At 44.0% G+C, this 21,655-nt stretch overlaps 1 protein-coding gene across 4 annotated transcripts in view; it reads left to right on the forward strand.

Annotated features, from left to right (window-relative positions):
* LOC139239187 (mucosa-associated lymphoid tissue lymphoma translocation protein 1-like) overlaps window positions 1-21,655 on the forward strand; it is a 237,785-nt gene that overhangs the window by 192,641 nt on the left and 23,489 nt on the right. For all 4 annotated transcript variants that reach the window (XM_070867826.1, XM_070867851.1, XM_070867835.1 and 1 more), the window contains 2 exons: window positions 3,253-3,410; window positions 12,872-12,997. In XM_070867826.1, the coding sequence (XP_070723927.1) occupies window positions 3,253-3,410; window positions 12,872-12,997 (284 nt within the window). The remainder of the gene's footprint in view (window positions 1-3,252; window positions 3,411-12,871; window positions 12,998-21,655) is intronic.

Below are 21,655 nucleotides of genomic sequence, written 5' to 3' on the forward strand. Positions count from 1 at the left end.
CACTGAGGAAGCAACGCTCGGCCACTTGCCTCGCCAGCAGTGGCCCAGTGAATCTCAGTAGGGAGGTTGGAGCGGGCTACTGTGGGGGCGGGGGATAGTCGATCGCGACAAATGTGGAGTCGGGGCAGAGCTCATGGCCCTTGTGGCTGTACAGAAATGTTGTTTTTTTTAAACTTACTTCGGCCTAGAAGATAGAAAAATGGGCACAAAATACGTATCAATTTCTACCTCGACGTACCCTCAAATGTAGGGAATTGCTAGAGTTACTTGTAGATCTATTGCTTAGCTTCCAGATCATGATCACACTTTCCCCAATATTCCTTTGTGAATTTCTTTCTGTTTTTCCCTGTAAACACACACTGATGAAATGCATCCCAGGGTATTAAAAGAGATGGCGGAAGTTATAGCAGATGCATTCGTTATAATCTACCAAACTTCTCTGGACTCTGGGGAGTTACCAGTGGATTGGAAAGCAGCTAATGTAATGCCTCTGTTTAAAAAAGAGGGCAGACAAAAGGCAGGTAACTATAGGCCGGCTAGTTTAACATCTGTAGTGGGGAAAATGCTTGAAGCTATCATTAAGGAAGAAATAGCGGGACATCTCGACAGGAATAGTGCAATCAAGCAGACGCAACATGGATTCATGAAGGGGAAATCATATTTAACTAATTTACTTTGAGGATATAACGAGCATGGTGGATAGAGGTGTATCGATGGATGTGTATTTAGATTTCCAAAAGGCATTCGATAAGGTGCCACACAAAAGGTTACTGCAGAAGATAAAGGTACGCGGAGTCAGAGGAAATGTATTAGCATGGATCGAGAATTGGCTGGCCAACAGAAAGCAGAGAGTCGGGATAAATGGGTCCTTTTCGGGTTGGAAATCGGTGGTTAGTGGTGTGCCACAGGGATTGGTGCTGGGACCACAACTGTTTACAATATACATAGATGACCTGGAAGAGGGGACAGAGTGTAGTGTAACAAAATTTGCAGATGACACAAAGATTAGTGGGAAAGCGGGTTGTGTAGAGGACACAGAGAGGCTGCAAAGAGATTTAGATAGGTTAAGCGAATGGGCTAAGGTTTGGCAGATGGAATACAATGTCGGAAAATGTGAGGTCATCCACCTTGGGGGAAAAAAAATAGTAAAAGGGAATATTATTTGAATGGGGAGAAATTACAACATGCTGCGGTGCAGAGGGACCTGGGGGTCCTTGTGCATGAATCCCAAAAAGTTAGTTTGCAGGTGCAGCAGGTAATCAGGAAGGCGAATGGAATGTTGGCCTTCATTGAGAGAGATGGAGTACAAAAGCAGGGAGGTCCTGCTGCAACTGTACAGGGTATTGGTGAGGCCGCACCTGGAGTACTGCATGCAGTTTTGGTCACCTTACTTGAGGAAGGATATACTAGCTTTGGAGGTGGTACAGAAACGATTCACTAGGCTGATTCCGGAGATGAGGGGGTTTCCATATGATGATAGATTGATTAGACTGGGTCTTTACTCGTTGGAGTTCAGAAGGATGAGGGGTGATCTTATAGAAACATTTAAAATAATGTAAGGGATAGACAAGATAGAGACAGAGAGGTTGTTTCCACTGGTTGGGGAGACTAGAACTAGGGGGCATAGCCTCAAAATATGGGGGAGCCAATTTAAAACCGAGTTGAGAAGGAATTTCTTCTCCCAGAGGGTTGTGAAGCTGTGGAATTCTCTTCCCAGGGAAGCAGCTGAGGCTAGCTCATTGAATGTATTCAAATCACAGATAGATAGATTTTTAACCAATAAGGAAATTAAGGGTTGTGGGGAGCGGGCGGGTAAGTGGAGCTGAGTCCACGGCCAGATCAGCCATGATCTTGTTAATATAGCTAACATATTAATGAGCTAAAAGTTGATAATACTGCGGGAACCAATTCCATTTTATACAGAGTGTTAAAGAAAATGTATGTGAGCTACTCGCTGATTAAGTTCTGGATTGATTCCTGTATACTGGAGGATGGCTTCTGTTGTCTCATTATTCAAAATTCATATTTATAGGCCTGTGAGTTTGATGCTGGTTAGAGCAAAGCTGTTGGAAAGCACTATATGGGGTATAATTTACAATCACTTTAAGTAGTTATTAAGGTTTCCCAACATGACGTTTGTTAATTTTGGGCCCATCTCACTAATCTGATTTGAATTCTGTGTAGATGTTACTAGAATGGTGGATGAAGATAATTCTGTTGTTGTCGTACACTTTAGATTGCAGATTATTTAGATTAGTGACTGGGCTAATGTGTAATGAAGGTGGACAAGTGCAGTGTTATGCACTTGAGGTTAACAAACTCCAGGCATATTTATACCATCCATGTGTATCTGTTAAGTTAATGGAAAAAGAGAGATTCAAGGGTAATAGTTAATAGTTTGTTGAAGGTGCACAAGCTGTGTGTGATGGTTGTGGGGAAAGGAAATAGAATATTGCATTGAGTACAAAGCAAAAAGTATTATACTTAGACTATATAAGGTTCTTTATGTTTGTCATTAAAATATTGTGTTCAGTTTTGGCTGCCATGTTTCCCGCGTTTCCTGCATTGACTACACTCCAAACGTATTTCATTGGCTGTCCGGTGGTCATGAAATGTCCGGTGGTCATGAAAGGCTACATAAATGCAAGTCCTCCTTAGATCTCCTATGAAGCGCTTGGGACATTTTATTACTTCAAAGGTGCTATATAAATACAAGTTATTTCTATAGGACTAACGGTCTGGCCTATAAAATCTATAGGGAAAGAGTTAGATTAGAAGCCAGAAAGTATTTCTGTTTCACCAAATATCATCGCTCGTTGAAACAAACTGCCAAATGATAGGTATGGAGTTACAGAACCCTTTTAAAGAAAACTTGATAAGGGACAAATCAAACATTGTTAGTTAGCTGTGATTATGAGGAGTATAATGGACTTTGACTGTGTCCTGGACTTTTGTTTAATTGCTTAAGAGTTGGAGAGGAATTTCCCAGTGCTTTTATTGAAATGGTCGAGGTTTTTTCTGTTTTTTGTCTCTCTCAAGAGATAACATGGTTAAGGAGTTGGCAAATGGTGTCCGAGGTCGCACTGCTGTCTGGGTGTGGCGAGTTTTGTCCGCCTGATGGTCTTTCCTACCCACTTTGTTTTCATAAGTTTGCATAGTTACAACCTCATGTACTTTTGGTATAAGTAAATTGAAAAGCAGATGTGCTGTCTACAAGCCATTAACTGTCATCTGGTATTCATGTGTTTTCAGAGCTACCTGAAAGTATGTGGCTCGAGTTCGATTGTGGTGTCCAAATTCAACTTGGCTTTGCTGCTGAGTTCTCGAATGTCATGATAATTTACACACGGATTGTGAAGAAACCGAAAGAAATTATCATGTGCGAGGCATATGTCACGGATTTCCCACCGGTAAACTTGTTTTCTTTCTCCTAAGAGCTTCGTTGTTGTACTTCATAGTTCGCCGCACTGATACAGTTTAAGTGATGACAAATCACAAGAATGTTCTTCTGTTCATATGTCCTGTTCCAAAGTTAGTTGAGACAAATTCTTAATTATTTTTATGGAACTAAAGGGAAGTGGACAGGCAAAATGTCAATGAGGCTCGGGAGTTAAAATAGCCTGTGCCTGTTTTCTGCGTTTCCTAATTCGCACCAAGTCCGACTCGCCCATCACCCCGTGCTTGCTGACCTACATTGGCTTCCAGTTACGCCTCAATTTTTAAAAATCTCATCCTTGTTTCAAAATCCCTCCAATGCCCTTCCCCTGCCTATCTCTGTAATATTTTCCAGCCCTATCAAAAGCGATATCTGCGCTCCTCCAATTCTGGCTTCTTGCGCAACCCCTATTTTAATCTCTCCACCATTGGCAGCAGTGCCTTCAGTTGCCTTAGGCCCCGAGCTCTGGAATTACCTCTCTGAATCTCTCCGCCTCTCTATCTCTCTTTCCTCCTTTAAGACCCTCCATAAAACCTATCTTTTTGACCAAGCTTTTGGTCATTTGTCCTAATATGCACTTATGTGGCTCGGAATCAAATTTTGATAACGTTCCTGTGCAGTGCCTTGGGATGTTTTACTACATTAAAGGTGCTATATAAATGAAAGTTGTTGTTGAAGCAGCGGGTGAGTTTCTAACTTGACCGGCGTTAAAATCAGGCCCTTCATTTGTTTTTGGAAAAACTTATTAGGGAAAATAGGATAGCATAGATTAGGTAATAATATGGAAATAGAACAAATAGGAAAAAGGTCATTGTACAAAAGTACCCAAAGGCACAGAAAGTTGTGTTGATGGGAGGAAGAAGTTACAAAGGGACAGGCACAGTTCAATTGAGTGGGCAAAACTGGCAAATGGTCTTCAATATGGGGAAGTGTGAAGTCATCCACTTTGGATCAGAGAAAGATAAATCAGAATCTTTTCTTAATGGTGAGAGACTACGAGCTGTGGGGGAGTGAAAAGATTTAGGTGTATATGTCCCCACATCAGTAAAAGCTAGTGGACAGGTAGAAAAAGCAACCCAAAAGACTAATGGATTGTTGCCTTTATTGCGAGAGGGTTGGAATTCAAAAGTGAGGAGGTAATGCTTCAGTTGTACTGAGTTTCCCATTGTGCATATCATGACATCATTTTAAATGAATGACACTAATTTCCCAGCATGTACAATGGGTGGGTGAGGCTCTCTGTTGATAACCTGGACTCAGAAAATTCCCCCTATTTTACATTTTTTTCAGTATTTGTGAGAGTAGTCTGGCATGTACTTCAGTAATGCTTTATAATAACGGTCGGCTTATTTTGTGGGCAGGTGTAATTGGATGGGGGTGTTTAGGGTCCTCATTACCCTGTCTTGGGATAAGTGATCTTTCAAAACTACCAGCATCACAGTGTGACAACATGTAGCCAGCTGAATATATTTTGGAAACAAAATCACGCACACCTGCTTTTGTATCTTCTATATCTTAAAATAGCTTCGATGGTATTTAAATTTAAATCTGTGAAGAAGTCAAATCTTGGGTCTCTTTTACATTCAGAGTCTCTCCAGATGATGAGCTGTCAATCTCAACTGGATCCTCAGGCGAAGTGCCGAGCAGAGCTGGCGTGCCCAGCTAGCGGGATTTGGCAATGAGCCCAGTTCTGTTCATAATTCCCACACCAGCTGGCCACAGAGTGGCATGGACATCGGCCACAATATAAAACTATCTGTCACCCTGCCCACCTTTTCAGTTGAAGTTTGGGGTGAGGTGGATGGAAAACAAGTAAAATACATCAAATAAAATTAACATAAGATCTGCAGCATGTTTATTTCAACATACGGTAGGCACCTGTAAAATAAAAAATATAACTATGAAAAAAACACAGAATCGGAAATCAAATCTTGTAAAATTGAGTGACGAGGTAAACGATAAAATAGTTCAGAATATATATGATTTGTAGGAGAATGTTGAGAACTGCTAGTGTTGTTTTATTGCTAAAAGCACAGATTAATCCAAAGGGAATGACATAATTTTACTTCAGTCGTAACACATCCCTGTGGTCCAGTTTAGATATATTTTCTGACCAATTTTGCATTTGTCCTAAATTCCTCTGTGACTTTTTTAAATTACAATCATTTATCCATTTAAAATAACCAGGCTAATCAAAGTCATTCAATACGATTGTGTTAAAGTGTCCATATAAGAACCACATGTCAGAAAATATAGCCCATTGAAGGCGGGAAAATAATAATTATAAAATAGATGTCACTTACTCAGACCATTTATGTGGGCAATTCCATGCTATAATATGTTGTCTGCTGAATTCTGTATCAACGTAATGGTAAAATATGTTGAAGAAGTGTCACTGTGTATACCTCTGTGATTGGGAAAAAGAATAATTAGCATTTCATTGTATTCCACTTGTACGTTGAAATATACCGCAAAGGAAAATATATGTTGGACATATATGATATTGAGGGAATGGGAATAACTGAAGAGATTGTGAAGGCTTTGCTTAAATATCTAGGAGCTCTGCAAATACAGGAGCTCTACTTGGGGATGGAGAACAGGAAATATTGTTCCAATATTTTAAAAAAATGATATATATATATATTAGGGAATTGTAGACCAGTTAATCTAACATCTGTAGTAAGGACAATGTTCACTAGCACTATATGGCATGCTCATCTCAAGAACACAAATGCCATGACATAAGAGTACTGAGCACAGTTCTGCTCTCCATATTCTAAAAATAATATAAATGCGCTGGAGAAGGTTTACAAGACTGATACCAGAACTGTGAGGTTATACCTATCGGGATAGATTGAACAAGCTGGGGCTCTTTTAACTAGAAAAGATACGGCTGAGGGGTGACCAAGTAAAGGTCTTTAAGATTATGAAAGGGTTTGACAGCATAGATGTAGGGACGATGTTTCCACTTGTGGGAGACCAGAACGAGGATCCATAAATATAAGATAGTCATGAATAAATCCAATAGGGAATTCAGGAGAAACTTTCAGCGTCGAGGAGGCGGAGCGGGAGTTCGTGAGGCCTATAAAGGCCCAGCGGGAGTCTGGGGATCGGCGGCAGCATTGAGGAGGTGGAGTGGGAGTTCGTGAGGCCTATAAAGGCCCAGCTGGAGTCTGGGGATCGGCGGCAGCATCGAGGAGATGGAGCGGGAGTTTGTAAGGCCTATAAAGGCCCAACAGGAGTCCGGGGATCGGCGGCAGCATCGAGGAGGCGGAGCGGGAGTTCGTGAGGCCTATAAAGGCCCAGTGGGAGTCCGGGGATCAGCGGCAGCGTTGAGGAGGCGGAGCGGGAGTTTATGAGGCCTATACAGGCCCAGCGGGAGTCTGGGGATCGGCGGCAGTGTCGAGGAGGCGGAACGGGAGTTCATGAGGCCTATAAACGCCCAGCGGGAGTCCGGGGATTGGCGCCAGCGTCGAGGAGGTGGAGTGGGAGTTCGTGAGGCCTATAAAGGCCAGCTGGTACAGTTGCAGGGGTAGAAGGTAAACAAAGAAGTAGAAAGAAATCAAAAGGTGACATCACAGCCAAGGGAGTAAGTGATAGGCTGGTGATTGGTGAGTAGTTTTTCTTTTTTTTTCCCTATAAGTAGGTAACCTTTATCATTGTTGTTGCCAAATTAAGTTAATCTAGGGGTTAAGTCATGGCAGGAGAGCTCGGACACGTGTTATGGTCCTCCTGTGCTCAGTGGGACGTCTGGGACGCTTCCAACATCCTTGATGACTACATGTGCGGGAAATGTGTCCGCCTGCAGCACCTGACAGACCGCATTGCGGATCTGGAGCTGCGGGTGGATTTACTCTGGAACATCCGCGATGCTGAGGATGTCATGAATAGCACATTTAGTGAGTTGACCACACCGCAGGTAAAGGGTACACAGCCAGAAAGGGGATGGATGACCAACAGGAAGAGCAGTGGAAGGAAGCTAGTGCAGGGGTCCCCTGCGGTCATCTCCCTGCAAAACAGATACACTGTTTTGGGTACTGTTGAGGGGGATGACTCATCAGGGGAGAGCAGCAGCAGCCAAGTTCAAGGCACCGTGGGTGGCTCTGATGCACAGGAGGGGAGGAAAAAGAGTGGGAGAGCTATAGTGGTAGGGGATTCTATTGTAAGGGGAATAGTTAGACATTTCTGCGGCCACAATCGAGACTCCAGGATGCTATGTTGCCTCCCTGGTGCAAGGGTCAAGGATGTCTTGGAGCGGGCAGGACATTTTGAAGGGGGAGGGTGAACAGCCAGTTGTCGTGGTGCATATAGGTACCAACGATATAGGTAAAAAGCAGGATGAGGTCCTACAAGCTGAATTTAGGGAGCTAGGAGTTAAATTAAAAAGTAGGACCTCAAAGGTAGTAATTTCAGGATTGCTACCAGTGCCACGCGCTCGTCAGAGTAGGAATCGCAGGATAGCTCAGATGAATACGTGGCTTGAGGAGTGGTGCAGAAGGGAGGGATTCAAATTTCTGGGACATTGGAACCGGTTCTGGGGGAGGTGGGACCAGTACAAACTGGAGAGTCTGCACCTGGGCAGGACCAGAACCAATGTCCTAAGGGGAGTGTTTGCTAGTGCTGTTGGGGAGGAGTTAAACTAATATGGCAGGGGGATGGGAACCTATGCAGGCAGGCAGAGGAAAGTAAAATAGGGGCAGAATCAAAAGATAAAAAGAAGAAAAGTAAAAGTGGAGGGCAGAGAAACCCAAGGCAAAAATCAAAAAGGGCCACGTTGCAGCAAAATTCTAAAAGGGCAAAGTATGTTAAAAAGACAAGCCTGAAAGCTCTGTGCCTCAGTGCGAGGAGTATTCATAATAAGGTGGACAAATTAACTGCACAGGCAGCAATTAATGAATATGATATAATTGGCATCACGGAGACATGGCTCCAGGGTGACCAAGGCTGGGAACTCAACATCCAGGGGTATTCAACATTCAGGAAGGAAAGATAGAAAGGAAAAGGAGGTGATGTAGCATTGCTGGTTAAAGAGGAAATTAACGCAATAGTAAGGAGCGACATTGGTGTGAATGATGTGGAATCTGTATGGGTGGAGCTGCGGAATACCAAAGGGCAGAAAACATTAGTGGGAGTTGTGTACAGACCACCAAACAGTAGTAGTGAGGTTGGGGACAGCATCAAACAAGAAATTAGGGATGCGTGCAATAAAAGTACAGCAGTTATTATGGGCGACTTTAATCCACATATAAATTGGGCTAACCAATCAGGTAGCAATACGATAGAGGAGGATTTCCTGGAGTGTATTAGGGATGGTTTTCTAGACCAATATGTCGAGGAATCAACTAGAAGGCTGGCCATCCTAGACTGGGTGATGTGTAATGAGAAAGGACTTATTAGCACTCTTGTTTTGCGAGGCCCCTTGGGGAAGAGTGACCATAATATGATAGAATTCTTTATTAAGATGGAAAGTGATACAGTTAATTCAGAGACTAGTGTCCTGAACTTAAGGAAAGGTAACTTCGATGGTATGAGACGTGAATTGGCTAGCATAGACTGGCAAATGATACTTAGAGGGTTGACGGTGGATACGCAATTGCAAACATTTAAAGATCACATGGATGAACTTCAACAATTGTTCATCCCTGTCTGGAGTAAAAATAAAGCGGGAAAGGTGGCTCAACCGTGGCTAACAAGGGAAATTAAGGATAGTGTTAAATCCAAGGAAGACGCATATAAATTGGCCAGAAAAAGCAGCACACCAGAGGACTGGGAGAAATTTAGAATTCAGCAGAGGAGGACAAAGGGTTTAATTAGGAGGGGGGAAATAGAGTATGAGAGGAAGCTTGCTGGGAACATAAAAACTGACTGCAAAAGCTTCTATAGATATGTGAAGAGAAAAAGATTAGTGGAGACAAACATAGGTCCCTTGCAGCCAGATTCAGGTGAATTTATAATGGGGAACAAAGAAATGGCAGACCAGTTGAACAAATATTTTGGTTCTGTCTTCATGAAGGAAGACACAAATAACCTTCCGGGAGTACTAGTGGACCAAGGGTCTAGTGAGAAGGAGGAACTGAAGGATATCCTTATTAGGCGGGAAATTGTGTTAGGGAAATTGATGGGATTGAAAGCCGATAAATCCCTGGGGCCTGATAGTCTGCATCCCAGAGTACTTAAGGAAGTGGCCCTAGAAATAGTGGATGCATTGGTGATCATTTTCCAACAGTCTATCGATTCTGGATCAGTTCCTATGGACTGAAGGGCAGCTAATGTAACACCACTTTTTAAAAAAGGAGGGTGGGAGAAAACGGGTAATTGTAGCCTGACAACGGTGGTGGGGAAAATGTTGGAATCAATTATTAAAGATGAAATAGCAGCACATTTGGAAAGCAGTGACAGGATCGGTCCAAGTCAACATGGATTTATGAAAGGGAAATCATGCTTGACAAATCTTCTGGAATTTTTTGAGGATGTAGCGAGTAGAGTGGACAAGGGAGAACCAGTGGATGTGGTGTATTTGGACTTTCAAAAGGCTTTTGACAAGGTCCCATACGAGATTGGTGTGCAAAATTAAAGCACATGGGATTGGGGGTAATGTACTGATGTGGATAGAGAACTGGTTGGCAGACAGGAAGCAGAGAGTCGGGATAAACGGGTCCTTTTCAGAATGGCAGGCAGTGACTAGTGGGGTGCCGCAGGACTCAGTGCTGGGACCCCAGCTATTTACAATATACATTAATGATTTAGATGAAGGAATTGAGTGTAATATCTCCAAGTTTGCAGATGACACTAAACTGGGTGGAGGTGTGAGCTGTGAGGAGGAAGCTAAGAGACTGCAGGGTGACTTGGACAGGTTAGGTGAGTGGGCAAATGCATGGCAGATGCAGTATAATGTGGATAAATGTGAGGTTATCCATTTTGGGGGCAAAAACACGAAGGCAGAATATTATCTGAATGGCGGCAGATTAGGCAAAGGGGAGGTGCAACAAGACCTTGGTGTCATGGTACATCAGTCATTGAAAGTTAGCATGCAGGTACAGCAGGCGGTGAAGAAGGCAAATGGTATGTTGGCCTTAATAGCTAGGGGTTTTGTGAATCGGAGCAGGGAGGTCTTACTGCAGTTGCACAGGGCCTTGGTGAGGCCTCACCTGGAATATTGTGTTCAGTTTTGATCTCCTAATCTGAGGAAGGACCTTCTTGCTATTGAGGGAGTGCAGCGAAGGTTCACCAGACTGATTCCCGGGATGGCTGGACTGACATATGAGGAGAGACTGGATCGACTGAGCCTCTATTCCCTGGAGTTTAGAAGAATGAGAGGGGATTTCATAGAAACATATAAAATTCTGCCAGGACTGGACAGGTTAGATGCAGGAAGAATGTTCCCAATGTTAGGGAAGTCCAGAACCAGGGGACACAGTCTTAAGGATAAAGGGTGAGCCATTTAGGACTGAGGTGAGGAGAAACTTCTTCACTCAGAGTTGTTAACCTGTGGAATTCCCTACCGCAGAAAGTTGTTGATGCCAGTTCGTTGGATATATTCAAGAGGGAGTTAGATATGGCCCTTAAAGCCAAAGGGATCAAGGGATATGGAGAGAAAGCAGGAAAGGGGTACTGAATGATCAGCCATGATCTTATTGAATGGTGGTGCAGGCTCGAATGGCCTACTCCTGCACCTATTTTCTATGTTTCTATGTTTCTGTGTTTACCCAGAGAGTGGTTAGAATGTGGAACTTGCTATCATAAGGAGTAGTTGACGCAAATCGCATAGATGCATTTAAGGGTAGCTGCATTCACGCATGAGGGAGAAAGGAGTAGAAAGTTATGATACAATTAGATAGAGGGGGGTGGGAAAAAGCTAGTGTAAAGTATAAACACCAGCATGGACCACTTGGGCTGAATGGCCTGTTTCAGTGCTATATAAGTGTAATAAGTAAGGCAAACGATTTGCTGCTGTGCAAGAAGTCACACTAAATTCTGCAAATTTCTACATTTGCCAAATATGATGCTATTGCTGACTAAATAGGAGCATGAGTAAGCCATTCATCCCTTTGAGCCTGTTCCGCCATTCAGTTAGGTCATGGCTGATCCTCAGCTCCATTATCCACCTTTGCTCCATATTCTTTGATTCCCTTACCTAACAAAAATCTATCGATCCCAGTCTTAACATTTTTCTAATGACTCAGTATCCACAGCCTTTTGGAGAAAGAGTGATCCAGATTTCTACTGCACTTTGTGTGGAACAAGTGCTTCATGATTCCATTCTAAAATAGCCTAGCTCTAATTTTAAGATTGTGTACTCTTGTTCTGGATTCCTCCACCTGAGGAAATAGTTTTTCTCTATTTACACTTTAATCTACCCCCCCCCCCACCCCCCCCCCACCTTCCATTGTGTGCAGTTTTTTTTTCTCCAAAAGGACCTTGATGCCTGTAGATAGCTTGGAGAAGGACAATGAAGTTGATTTCTTAATAGGCACAAAAGTGCAGCTTAAACATTCTTATGACTATTCTGTTGAATTGCCTTTGATACTGACATTTTTTGAGTTCTGTAACAATTTCAATGAAGAGGTTTTTATATTGTTCTAGTAAAAATCAGGCAGAATCTTTTATAAAGCAGAAATGCAGTTCCAGCAAAATGACAGCAATCCCTGTCACAGGTGGGTCAGACAGTCGTTGAAGGAAAGGGTGGGTGGGACTGGTTTGCTACATGCTCCTTACACTGCCTGCACTTGGTTTCTGCATGCTCTCGGTGACGAAACTCAAGGCGCTCAGCTCCCTCCCAGCAGAGCATGATCTGACCCTGATCACACCTTGTGTGTTTCTTTGAATCACAATTTCACCATGCTAAGCAGTATGTTAATCTTAGATTTTCACTGTCTTTGACAATGCCACCGAATAGAACATTTAGTTCATTGCTCTCAAGTTTCACTGTCAGACCAACAAAGATTTTATCCACTTCCAGAGGGTGGTGGGGGTCTAGAACTCACTGCCTGAAAGGGTGGTAGAGGCAGAAAGCCTCACCACATTTTAAAAAATACTTGGATGTGCACTTGAAGTGCTGTAACCTACAAGATTAGGCTGGATAGCTCTTGGTCGGCCAGCACGGACATGATGGGCCGAAATGGCCTTGCGTGCTGTGAATTTCTATGATTCCAGCTTTTCAGTGTTTTATCTGTACTATACAGCGGCAAATGTGATCTTCTTTCTTTATTAATTGTAATAATAGACATCCACATTATAGATCATATTTAGACTTCAAGCAGATAAAGTAGTAATATTTTCATAACATCACTTTACTTTTGAAATTGAAAGCTAACATGCTGCACCGAAAATTGAATGAGCGTAACAATATAGTGAACAATTGACATTTATTTTCAACACGATGAGACAAGTAACCACAAACTATTTCTATTTATGATTTTTTTGTTATGCGAACAGGACCTGGACATAGATCCTAAAAAGACAAACAAAGGAACGCCAGAAGAAACAGGCAGCTACCTACTCTCTAAAGATTTACCAGAGCAGTGTCTATACACTCGATTGAGCGCCTTACAGAAACTGAAGGTAATGCACATATGAAAGCATAGTAATAGATGATGTCTGATTCTTATTCCACACTATTCAAAACTAATCTGGTACAGTGTACTGCTCTTAATTTAAAGTCAGTTTGCTAGCCCACTTTACGCCGTGACGGTAGTTCACTGGGGGTGGGAACCAACAGTGTAGGAAGTGCCTACTTCAAATAGGCGGTGTCTCATTTCAGCTTTCCTTTGGGGACAGAAATATGCTGCTGCCATTTCCTGATGCTTTGGCATATAGGCAATCATTTCTAAACAATGCGCATGGTGATACAGCGTTGATAGGAAATCAGCTGACTTAAGAGGCACAGGTACATACATTGGCATGCAATATTTCAGTCCTATTTTAATTATTTTGCCTTTTAGTAAAATGTCCTAAGGCACTTCACAGAGCATTATCAGACAAATTTTGGCACCAAGCCACATAAGAGATATTAGGACAGGTGAGGTAGGTTTTATGCCGCGTCTTAAAGGTGGAGAGAGAGGCAGTGAGGTTTGGGATGGAATTCCAGTGCTTATGGAGTTGAAGGCATGGACGACAATGGTCGGGCGATGGAAACGGGGATGTACAAGCAGCCAGAAATCTCGGAAGTTTGTAGGGCTGGAGGACGTTACAGGGATAGTGAGCAGTGATACCACTGAATACACCGATGAGAATTTTAAATTTGTGGTATTGCTGGACTGAGAGCTAATGTAGGTCAGCAAGCTCAGGGATTCAAGAGCAAGTCAGGTGCTGTGCTCATCCACCAGCCTAGTTCCTTGAGCCTATTCCATTCAGTCAGATCACAGGTGCAATGTACCTCAACTCCAATTACTGCTTTGCACCATATATTTTGATACCTTATCCAACAAAAAACTATTAAACTCCGTCTTGAAAATATCGATTGACCCAACATCCACAGCCTTTTGGGGGAGTGAGTTCCAGATGGCTGTGAGTGGGTTATCTAACTAGATTATTGGAGCATTATCAAAGTGCAGAAAATTAAAAAAAAACTACTGAGCTTCAATTTTCAGCCTTCACAATGGATCTGCCAGGCTGCTAAGTTGTCTCTGGTGTATTCCATACTTCAAACAAAATGGAGCACTTCTTGAAACACCATTATTTTTCAGTTTGGATTCAGACATGCCAAGGGAAGAAACAGAGACATGCTTACTAGGAAACAGCTTTAATGTTGATGCACCTGTTTAGCTTTCTCATTCATGTCAACTGGTATACTGTCCATGATGAAATGCTCCTGGCTGCAGTACGAGGTCACAGAGACATATGAAACTAAAATATTGCAAAAACAAAGTTCCACTCATTCTCCAATAACATTGTTTAGTATTTGTAAATGTTTCATTAACCAGGCGTAAACAAAAATAAAAGCTGACCTTTCCTTTTATAGATTCGGAGATCTTGTACCATTGGACTGGATGTAGCTGTGCATGTCAGTCTTTTGCCAAAGCTTTTTCTCTGATGTTTTCCTAGGTTGCTGTTACATTTTAAACATTTTAACCTTTCCAGTCTGATGGAGAGGTTACATTCACTTTTCATACTTGTTGCCAATCATCTCAGCCCCAGGACATCGCTGCAGGAGTTCCTTAGGGCAGCATCCTTGCCCAACCATCTTCAGCTGCTTCAACACTGACCTTTCCATCATAAGGACAGAAGTGGGGCTGTTTGCTGATTATTGCATGGTTTTCAGTTCCATTCAGATAACTCCTCAGGTAATGAAGCAGTCCATGTCTGCATACAGCAAGACATGGACAACATTCAGGCTTGGGCTGATAAGTGGCAAACAGCAAGCATGCCACACAAGAGTCAGGCAATGACCATCAACAACAAGAAAGAGTCTAACCACCTCTGTTTGATATTCAGTAGCATTGCCATCACCAAATCCCCCACCATCAACATGCTGGGGATCACCATTGACCAGAAACTCAACGAGACCATCTACATAAATACTGTGGCTTCTAGAGTAGGTTGGAGTAGAGTAGTTCACCTCCTGACTCTTCAAAGCCTCTCCATTACGTACAAGTCACAAGTCAGGAATGTGATGGGATACTCTCCAATTACCTGGAGGTGTGCAGCTGCCACAACACTCACAAAGCTCGACACTTCTGGAACAAAGCTGTCCGCTTGTTGAGCTTCCCATCCACCAGCTTAAACATCGACTCTTAGAGTACTGTGTACAGTTCCGGTCACCATATTATAAAAAGGATATAGAGGAACTGGAGAGGGTGCAGAGAAGATTTATAAGCATGATACTAGAAATGCGAGAAAAGGATGAACAGGCTGGGTTACTTTTCTTGAAATAAAGAAGGCTGAGGGGTGACCTAATAGACTTCTTTAAAATGTTCAAAGTTTTTGATAGAGTGGATACAGAGAGAATGTTTCCACTTGTGGAGAAGAGCATAACTGGAGGTTATCAAATAAAGATAGTTACCAAGAAATCCAATAAGGAATTCAGAAGAAGCTTCTTTACCTAGAGTGGTGAGAATGTGGCACTCGCGACCACAGGGAGTGTTGGAAGCGAATAATACAGATGCATTTTAAGGGGAGGCTAGATAAGCACATGAGGGAGAAGGGAATAGAGGGTTATGCTGATAGATTTAGATGAGGAAAGATGGGAGGAGACTCGGGTGGAGCATAAACACTGGCATGGGCTGGTTGGACTGAATGGCCTGTTTCTGTGCCGTATATCCTATGACTCTCTCTACTACCGGCATAACATGGCTATAGTGTGTACTTCCTACAGGATGTACTGCAGGAATTTGACAAGGCCTCTTTGGCAGCACCTCCACAACTTAGAAGCACGGGAACACCATCACCTCCAAGTTCCCCTCCAAATCGCACACTATCCTGAACTGCACATATATCGCTGTTCCTTCATTGTTGCTGGGTCGAAATTCTGTCACTCCCTACCTAACAATATTGTGGAAGTACCTTCACCACATGGGCTGCAGCGATTAAACAAGGCCCATCGCCACCTTCTCAAGGGCAATTAAGAATAGGTAATAAATGCTGGCCTTGCCAGCGATGCCCATATCCTGAGCATAAACAAAGAAATATTCTATGAGGGCCTGTGATAGAGACAGGTTTTGTTGGGTCGTGGTTTCTTAGATCCTCATAGAACATTTTTATATGAGCCCATCTGAAAGGTGCATAATGAGGGTCTTAAGTGTCAGTGGGTGGACAAGGTTTATTCTGTCTTCCCCCTCCACATCCCACAGTCCCCCCACCCACGCCACCCCCCTCCAAATTTTCAACTGCTGGCTGACCATTTTTGAGGTGTGAATTGGATGTCCTACTATCTATCTTTTCCCACTGTCAACTTTTGCAATTTACATCCTTGTTTGCTCACTTTTCTCTGTCCTCGCTCAGCCCAATTTATGTTGTGGATGATTTTACAACCATCAAAATTAATATGCACTACTTGTGAACAAGGCTCTCTGCCAGCAAAGTGATGTTGGACCCCTTATACAAATGTAATTTGTTACTGTTTTTGCTGAAGAGAAAGCTTTAAGTGTAGGGATGTCCATGGATTGGGCTCTCCTCAACCACTAAGAATAACATTCCATAGACAGTTGACACAAGAAACACTCCCATATGATTCTCCTCTCAGTGCCCTGAGGAAGGGTTAACTGGCTTCATCACAGCTGTTGCAGATGTCCGTGATAAACAGTGTGGGTTTACTTATATATAAATATTGGTTTAGGGCATTATGGGGCAACCACCTCATTTAACTAAAACTCAGGAGCCTCTGGCTCCTCGCTGACCTCCCATTCCTTGCCATTCTCCGGGCCTCCCGACCTCTGGGCCTCCTGCTCCTTGCCAACCTCCGGGCCTCTCGCTCCTTGCCAACCTCCGGGCCTCCCGCTGCCGAGTGCGCCCCACTGATTTTGGATTCGGCTCCAAACTGCGTTTCCAACCTCTGCCTGCTCACAGCTCTCGTCCGGGCAGGTGAGAGATAGGCTGGTTCATTGATAAGTATCGCTCTTTCTCTTTTATAACAGATAAGTCTAATTAGAGGATTGGCAGGGGAGCTCAGTCCTGTGGAGTGCATGTCCTGCGGCATGTGGGAAGTGCTGGACATTTCACGCAGCCTAGACAACCATGTGTGCAGGAGGTGTCTCCAGCTTCAACTACTGAGCAGCGGCTGGAGACACTATGGTGCACCCGCGAGGCTGAGAGCTATGTGGATAGCACGTTTCAGGAGGTGGTCACCCCACAGCTTAAAAGCATGCAGGCACAGGAGAAGTGGGTGACCTCCAGATGGAGGAAGAATGCTAGGCAGGTAGTGCAGGAGACCCTCCCCTCCACCCACCCCAAGTCCATCTCGCTTTCCAGCCGATATTCTCTTCTGAGCACCGGTGAGGGCGATAGTACTTCTGGGGAGTGCAGCCAGAGCCAAGTCCAAGGCAGCACGAGTGGCTCAGCTGCACAGGGGAGAGGGACAAAGAATAAAAGAGCTTTAGTGGTAGGGGATTCAATAGTTAGGGGAACAGAGAGGCGTTTCTGCAGCCGTAGACGTGACTCCAGGATGGTATGGTGCCTCCCTGGTGCAAGGGTCAAGGATATCCCAGAGGAGATACAGGGCATTCTGGGGGGAGAGTGTGAACAGCCAGAGGTCGTGGTCCATATCGGGACCAATGACATAGGTAGAAAGAGGGATGAGGTTCTGCAGGCAGAATTTAGGGAGCTAGGAGAAATATTAAAGGGCAGGACCTCAAAGGTAGTAATCTCCGCGTTACTACCGGTGCCACGTGCTAATGAGCACAAGAATAGAAAGATAGAGAGGATGAACGCGTCGCTGGAGAGCTGGGGCAAGAGGGAGGGCTTTAAATTCCTGAGGCATTGGGGCCGCTTCTGGGAGAGATGGGACCTGTACAAACCGGACGGGTTGCACCTCAACAGCGATGGGATCAATAGCCTCGCAAGGAGTTTTGCTAGTGCTGTTGGGGAGAGTTTAAACTAGCTTGGCAGGGGGATGGGAACCTGACAACAAATTTAATAGGGAAGGAAGTAAAGCTGAAATTGGAAAGCAAGAATGTAGAAAGTGAATCTGTAAGACAGAGGAAACAAGGGTTAGTAAGTAGTAATCAAGAAGGTCTTCCTGTGCTAAATGGTATATACGTCAATGCACGAAGTATACCGAGTGAGGTGGATGAGCTGAGAGCACAGGTAGACACTTGGGAGTATGACATTATAGCCATTACAGAGACATGGCTGAAGGTGGAGCAGGTTTGGCAGCTGCACAGGAGGGCAAGAAAAAGAGTGGGAGAGCGATAGTGATAGGGGATTCAATTGTGAGGGGAATAGATAGGCGTTTCTGCGGCCGCAACCGAGACTCCAGGATGGTATGTTGCCTCCCTGGTGCAAGGGTCAAGGATGTCTCGGAGCGGGTGCAGGACATTCTGAAATGGGAGGGAGAACAGCCAGTTGTCGTGGTGCACATTGGTACCAACGACATAGGCAAAAAAAGGGATGAGGTCCTACGAAACGAATTTAAGGAGCTAGGAGCTAAATTAAAAAGTAGGACCTCAAAAGTAGTAATCTCGGGATTGCTACCAGTGCCACGTGATAGTCAGAGTAGGAATCGCAGGATAGCGCAGATGAATACGTGGCTTGAGCAGTGGTGCAGCAGGGAGGGATTCAAATTCCTGGGGCATTGGGACCGGTTCTGGGGGAGGTGGGACCAGTACAAACCGGACGGTCTGCACCTGGGCAGGACTGGAACCAATGTCCTAGGGGGAGTGTTTGCTAGTGCTGTTGGGGAGGATTTAAACTAATATGGCAGGGGGATGGGAACCAATGCAGGGAGACAGAGGGAAACAAAAAGGAGCCAAAAGCAAAAGACAGAAAGGAGATGAGGAAAAGTGTAGGGCAGAGAAACCCAAGGCAAAGAACAAAAAGGGCCACTGTACAGCAAAATTCTAAAAGGACAAAGGGTGTTAATAAAACAAGCCTGAAGGCTTTGTGTCTTAATGCAAGGAGTATCCGCAATAAGGTGGATGAATTAATTGTGCAAATAGATGTTAACAAATATGATGTGATTGGGATTACGGAGACGTGGCTCCAGGATGATCAGGGCTGGGAACTCAACATTCAGGGGTATTCAACATTCAGGAAGGATAGAATAAAAGGAAAAGGAGGTGGGGTAGCATTGCTGGTTAAAGAGGAGATTAATGCAATAGTTAGGAAAGACATTAGCTTGGATGATGTGGAATCTATATGGGTAGAGCTGCAGAACACCAAAGGGCAAAAAACGTTAGTAGGAGTTGTGTACAGACCTCCAAACAGTAATAGGGATGTTGGGGAGGGCATCAAACAGGAAATTAGGGGTGCATGCAATAAAGGTGTAGCAGTTATAATGGGTGACTTTAATATGCACATAGATTGGGCTAGCCAAACTGGAAGCAATACGGTGGAGGAGGATTTCCTGGAGTGCATAAGGGATGGTTTTCTAGACCAATATGTTGAGGAACCAACTAGGGGGGAGGCCATCTTAGACTGGGTGTTGTGTAATGAGAGAGGATTAATTAGCAATCTCATTGTGCGAGGCCCCTTGGGGAAGAGTGACCATAATATGGTGGAATTCTGCATTAGGATGGAGAATGAAACAGTAATTTCAGAGACCATGGTCCAGAACTTAAAGAAGGGTAACTTTGAAGGTATGAGGCGTGAATTGGCTAGGATAGATTGGCGAATGATACTTAGGGGGTTGACTGTGGATGGGCAATGGCAGACATTTAGAGACCGCATGGATGAAGTACAACAATTGTACATTCCTGTCTGGCGTAAAAATAAAAAGGGGAAGGTGGCTCAACCGTGGCTATCTAGGGAAATCAGGGATAGTATTAAAGCCAAGGAAGTGGCATACAAATTGGCCAGAAATAGCAGCGAACCTGGGGACTGGGAGAAATTTAGAACTCAGCAGAGGAGGACAAAGGGTTTGATTAGGACAGGGAAAATGGAGTATGAGAAGAAGCTTGCAGGGAACATTAAGGCGGATTGCAAAAGTTTCTATAGGTATGTAAAGAGAAAAAGGTTGGTGAAGACAAACGTAGGTCCCCTGCAGTCAGAATCAGGGGAAGTCATAACGGGGAGCAAAGAAATGGCGGATCAATTGAACAAGTACTTTGGTTCGGTATTCACTAAGGAGGATACAAACAACCTTCCGGATATAAAAGGGGTCAGAGGGTCTAGTAAGGAAGAGGAACTGAGGGAAATCTTTATTAGTCGGGAAATTGTGTTGGGGAAATTGATGGGATTGAAGGCAGATAAATCCCCAGGGCCTGATGGCCTGCATCCTAGAGTACTTAAGGAGGTGGCCTTGGAAATAGCGGATGCATTGACAGTCATTTTCCAACATTCCATTGACTCTGGATCAGTTCCTATGGAGTGGAGGGTAGCCAATGTAACCCCACTTTTTAAAAAAGGAGGGAGAGAGAAAACAGGGAATTATAGACCGGTCAGCCTGACCTCAGTAGTGGGTAAAATGATGGAATCAATTATTAAGGATGTCATAGCAGTGCATCTGGAAAATGGTGACATGATAGGTCCAAGTCAGCATGGATTTGTGAAAGGGAAATCATGCTTGACAAATCTTCTGGAATTTTTTGAGGATGTTTCCAGTAAAGTGGACAAAGGAGAACCAGTTGATGTGGTATATTTGGACTTTCAGAAGGCTTTCGACAAGGTCCCACACAAGAGATTAATGTGCAAAGTTAAAGCACATGGGATTGGGGGTAGTGTGCTGACGTGGATTGAGAACTGGTTGTCAGACAGGAAGCAAAGAGTAGGAGTAAACGGGTACTTTTCAGAATGGCAGGCAGTGACTAGTGGAGTGCCGCAAGGTTCTGTGCTGGGGCCCCAGCTGTTTACATTGTACATTAATGATTTAGACGAGGGGATTAAATGCAGTATCTCCAAATTTGCGGATGATACTAAGTTGGGTGGCAGTGTGAGCTGCGAGGAGGATGCTATTAGGCTGCAGAGTGACTTGGATAGGTTAGGTGAGTGGGCAAATGCATGGCAGATGAAGTATAATGTGGATAAATGTGAGGTTATCCACTTTGGTGGTAAAAACAGAGAGACAGACTATTATCTGAATGGTGACAGATTAGGAAAAGGGAAGGTGCAACGAGACCTGGGTGTCATGGTACATCAGTCATTGAAGGTTGGCATGCAGGTACAGCAGGCGGTTAAGAAAGCAAATGGCATGTTGGCCTTCATAGCGAGGGGATTTGAATACAGGGGCAGGGAGGTGTTGCTACAGTTATACAGGGCCTTGGTGAGGCCACACCTGGAGTATTGTGTACAGTTTTGGTCTCCTAACTTGAGGAAGGACATTCTTGCTATTGAGGGAGTGCAGCGAAGGTTCACCAGACTGATTCCCGGGATGGCGGGACTGACCTATCAAGAAAGATTGGATCAATTGGGCTTGTATTCACTGGAGTTCAGAAGAATGAGAGGGGACCTCATAGAAACGTTTAAAATTCTGACGGGTTTAGACAGGTTAGATGCAGAAAGAATGTTCCCAATGTTGGGGAAGTCCATAACCAGGGGTCACAGTCTGAGGATAAGGGGTAAGCCATTTAGGACCGAGATGAGGAGAAACTTCTTCACCCAGAGAGTGGTGAACCTGTGGAATTCTCTACC

The sequence above is a fragment of the Pristiophorus japonicus genome, chromosome 2 (assembly GCF_044704955.1).
Source record: "Pristiophorus japonicus isolate sPriJap1 chromosome 2, sPriJap1.hap1, whole genome shotgun sequence".
Classification (NCBI taxonomy): domain Eukaryota; kingdom Metazoa; phylum Chordata; class Chondrichthyes; family Pristiophoridae; genus Pristiophorus; species Pristiophorus japonicus.